Raw genomic sequence first — 4,238 nt, 5'->3', positions numbered from 1 at the left:
CCCTCAAAGAGCCCCTGACCCAGCATTAGCCAAGGACAGCAAGAGACTGGGTTTTTCTCTCTCATTCTCGCTATCTCAGTGGGTGAGGACAGGGCAGAGCTCCTTCCTACACCCACAGCAGTGCCTGGTGTCATTTTAAGCCCTGCCACCTTCACAGCATGGTCCAGGTGACAGCTTGGCAGGAAAAGGCAGAAGGGAGGCGTGTGGGATCCTACAGAAACCCGCTCCTGCTCCTCCCAGGGCTGGGCTGGGGAATGCCTTGGGGGGCAGGAACAGGTATTTAACCGAGCTATTAAACCTACTTAAACGGCAGCCAGAGACAGCTGGGAAAGCTGTGAAACACTCCTCAGGTGGCACCAATAGAGACAACTCCCCTTCCATGAGCAGAGTGTGGTGGGTTCACCAGGGCAGATCAATCCAACCAGCCCTGACCTTGGTGTCTTGTCCTGGGTGATGAGAACGTACAGTGGCAGCGCAGAAAACCCACCCACAATCACTTCTAGAGCGTTTGATTTCTTGCAGGGAACAGAGCAGATGGGGAGACCTTCCTTCTCGAGAAGGAGAGGTGGCCCAGAGACCTGCCCAGAGCTCAGCACCAACCACGCTCCCTTTATTGGGTTTGCAAAACACACGGGACACCGGTGAGGGGAGGAGGGCTAAAATACAATCACATTATTAATAATATTAATAATAATTAGAGTTCTGACCGATTGCTACAGTTCCTGCTCCCCGGGGCTGGGCTACACTTTGGTGATGCTGTCTGCTGGCTTCTCCTCGGCTGGCTCCTCCCTTTGGGGATGGTGGGGGGTGACCCCCACCCTGCTGCTGCGGAGTCCCGCACACCTCGGCGACTTCTGCCCTTTCTTCAGGAGGCAGCAAGCCCCGGCGCTGAGAAAGAAGAGGCTCATGGCGACCACGAGCAGAGCCAGAGAGCTGGTGGCCTTGGGGCGTGGACAAAGCCACCGAGGGCTGCTGGTTATCTTGGCTGAGAAGTTCCTGCTCTCGTCCCGGTAGGCGCAGAGGGCTTCGTCCAGGTCCCGCACGCCCACGCCGGCCGCCCGCAGCTCGTCCAGCCAGGCCAGCGAGCAGCAGCTGAAGGGGTTCCCAGCGATGGACACGTCCTTCAGGCTGCGGGACCAGCTCGCCAGCGCCGGCTGTGCCAGCGCCGGGAGGTTGTTGTCGCGGACGTCCAGGCTTTCCAGCCGCGAGCAGGAAAGACCCGGGGGCAAAAGGCTCAAATTATTGCCCGAGATGTCGAGGACTTGGAGCGCGGCCAGGCAGGGGAGCTCTGCTCTGCTGTCACCCATCTGGTTGCCCCTCAGAGAGAGTTTCTGCAGGGAGAACTCCAGCCCCGCCAGGGCTTCCTTGGGCACGGACAGGTCCTTGTTCCCTGACAGGTCCAGGGAGAGCAGCGAGGTCTGGTTGAAGGCGTAGGGCTGCAGCCGGGTTATGTTGTTCCGGCAAAGGCTCAGGTGCTTCAAGCGGGGCACGTTGTAGAAGGGGGTGCAGGTGCCTCCCGGGGCTGCCATGCCAGAGTCCCCCCACTGATCGCCCCCCCGGCTCTCACAAGGCTGGAGGCTGTTGGAGCCCAGGTCGATGGTTTCCAGCTGAGGCAGAGAATGGAAAAACCAGGGCGGCAGCACGTGGATGGCGTTGCTGTGGAGGTCCAGCGCGCGCACGGCGAGCGTGGCCCGCGCCGGCAGCTCCGCGCCGGCGGCCAGCGACTCCCCGGCTACGTCCTGCAGACAGTTCATGGCCAGGCTGAGGGTGTGCAGAGAGCCCAGGCCGTGGAAGAAGGTGAACGGGAACAGCTGGAGGCGGTTATTGCTGAGATCCAAGTGAGCTACACGCACCAGGCCAGCCGGGGCGCGCGAGGTCCTGTTAAACGTCACCATCTCCTCGTAGCGAAGCGCAAACTCCCTCGGCTGGCGTGAGCCTGGGAGCAGGGAAGCGATGAGGTTGTTGGAGAGGTTTAAGTGTGTGAGATAATGGGCTCTGGGGAGCTCTGGGAAATAGAGGAGTCTGTTATGGCTCAAGTCGAGCACTCGAAGCAGGTAGGGCTCTGCGCCCTCCCCGGAGACGAAGAGCTCCAGGGCGTTGTGGCTGAGGTTTAAAACTCGCAGCTGCGTCAGGCTGAAGCCAGAGATACAGTGGAGGGAATTCAAAGCCAAGTTCACCACCTCCAGCCCTTCCAGAGCCTCAAAAGCTCCCTCCTCGATTTCCATGACGTAGTTGTCGCTGAGGTCGAGCTCGCGCAGCCGCGGCGTGCTGCGGAAGATCCCCGCCGGCAGCCTGGTCATCTTGTTCCCGGAGAGATCGAGCACCCTCAGCCCGGTGAGGTTCCTGATGTACCAGGCTGCCATGTGGCTCTGCAGGTTGTTTGCTGCCAGGTCCAGGAGCTCGATGTTCCTGAGCAGCCGAAAGGCTCGTCCGTTGGCCACGTAATTGCGGTCCAGGCGGTTCGATCCCAGGAGGAGAGAGCGCAGCCGGGGCAGCTGAGCCAGGGCCGCATCCGACACGGCTTCCAGCTGGTTGAAACGCACGTCCAGGGACTCGAGCTGTCCAAAGCCTGGCCTGTAGCTGCCCGACAGGTTTTGGATGAAGTTGTGGGAGAGCTCGAGGTGCTTCACCCCTTGGCCAAGCTCCTTGGGAAACTTGCGCAGGCCAACTCCTTTGCAAGACACCTTCGGGGGGCTCTACAGAGGGACAGGAGAGGCCGTCAGCACGAGAGGGTCTACAAAGCACAGCTCCAGCCAAGCTGTCCAAGATGAGCAGGAGCAACACGGAAATGAGCACCGCTCCCCCTTCCCCAGCCCAGCATGGGAAGGGGCCAGACCACCCAAAGCCACTGCTCAGAGACAAGAAGCTTCTCCGCAGGGTTAAGGTGGGCTTTGGGAGACACTGAGTCGGTTCTGATGGTGCAAGGAGAAAGCTCAGGCTCTGGCCCCACAGCCTGCCCTCCTATGTGGCCCGGCAAGCAAGATGGGCAAAAAAAAAGAGTAGCGTTAAGCATTGAAGATGCGGCTGGCTGGTGGGCACTGGGACAGCTCAGGGGCTGGTCCAGAGCGTCCCTGTCCTGTCTGGGCAAGAGGAAGGGCATCATCCTGTGGGCTCCACCTTTCTTCTCCTTCCAAACTGGTTTTCTCTGCTGGAGTTGGGAGCCTGGACGTGGAGCAGGTGGTTTCTGTCCCCCTCCCCGCCACATCGTGGCGGGGAGGGGGACAGAAACCACCTGCTCCACGCCCAGGCTCCCATCAGCCTTGCTAACGTTGGTCCTTGCCGCTCGAGGCCATCCCAGCCCAGGGGCTCCTCGGAAAGCCACCTTACCTGCTGGCACGGCGTGGACCTGGGTCTCGCTTCCCAGTTAGACTGGGCTGGGAGAACAGCCGGGAGCAGCCAGAGCAGCAAGCATCCTCTTTCAGCCAGCCGGTGGCCAAAGAAGAGCATGTTGGAGCCCCGTCCCGCTCCTCCCAGTGCTCTCCGGCAGAGCCAGGGCTCTCTATAAATAGGTTTCAGGATGGGACGGGGGAAGGAGATAACGCCTGTGGGTGTTCGTAGCTACGGAAGTGGGAAAAGAAAAGGCATAAGATTGCAGAGGGGGAAAAACAGTGCAGAAAGCCACAAGGAAGGGAAAGAGAAACGAGGGGGGACGGGGAGGAGGCAGGGCTGCACCGGCGCCCAGGTGGTCGGCCGGCCCGACGGGATGCCCGGAGGCAGGGGTGGTACCTGGGAACGCTGAGAGGTTTTGGGGGGATTTCCCCTGCTCTTCCTCCACCTTCCTCTGCCCCGTGGGGGTGTGCCCGGTGCCAGCTCTCCCCAGGACAGCAGGAGCGGCTGGCGACGGCTCCCCGGCCACCCTGAGCCAGGGATGGGGCTCGTGGCTGGAGCCACCAGGGATCGCCACAGGATGCCCAGTGCCTCCGGGGCTGCAGGTGACCTCGCTGCACGAAGGCAAAGTCCCTCCTCCTCCTCCTCCTCCTCCTCGCTGACCACGTCCCCATGTCCCCATCAGGCCTGGAGGATGGCTGCTGGGTCACCCGACCCGGGGACCTTCCCTGCGGCAGCTCCAGGTGGTGTCTGGGTGCCCAGAGCTGCAACAACCCACAGGGATTTTTTTGTGGTGCCACCTCTGTGTCCCCGTGCCACCCAGCAGTGACACGCTCCCCGGGGACACGCTCCATGGGGCATTCTGCGAAACGTGGGCTCTTGGCTCCCCGTGGCCAATTCCCTTCCCACCT

The 4,238-nt window shown here is 61.5% G+C and overlaps 1 protein-coding gene across 1 annotated transcript; it reads right to left on the bottom strand.

Annotated features, from left to right (window-relative positions):
• Window positions 1–740: 740 nt before the first annotated feature.
• On the bottom strand, window positions 741–3,462 carry LOC137669584 (transforming growth factor beta activator LRRC32-like). The gene is made up of 2 exons (XM_068411722.1): window positions 3,328–3,462; window positions 741–2,696 (listed from the first exon to the last, which is right to left on the bottom strand). Exons 1-2 carry the CDS (start codon window positions 3,445–3,447, stop codon window positions 741–743), a joined length of 2,076 nt encoding a protein of 691 aa, XP_068267823.1. The 5' UTR covers window positions 3,448–3,462.
• Between the last annotated feature and the right edge of the window lie 776 nt (window positions 3,463–4,238).

Source organism: Nyctibius grandis, chromosome 13 (assembly GCF_013368605.1).
Source record: "Nyctibius grandis isolate bNycGra1 chromosome 13, bNycGra1.pri, whole genome shotgun sequence".
In the NCBI taxonomy this organism is placed as follows: Eukaryota; Metazoa; Chordata; class Aves; order Nyctibiiformes; family Nyctibiidae; genus Nyctibius; species Nyctibius grandis.
The sequence above is the reverse complement of the archived record's forward strand: the minus strand, read 5'-3'. Positions and strand labels throughout refer to the sequence as shown.

Bases quoted from the DNA above. Each gene is read 5' to 3' on its own strand.
- LOC137669584 (XM_068411722.1), bottom strand. From the start codon at position 3,447: ATGCTCTTCTTTGGCCACCGGCTGGCTGAAAGAGGATGCTTGCTGCTC. The intron at 2,697-3,327 runs GTAAGGTGGCTT...GTCCCTCTGTAG, and splicing joins GGTCCACGCCGTGCCAGCAG to AGCCCCCCGAAGGTGTCTTG.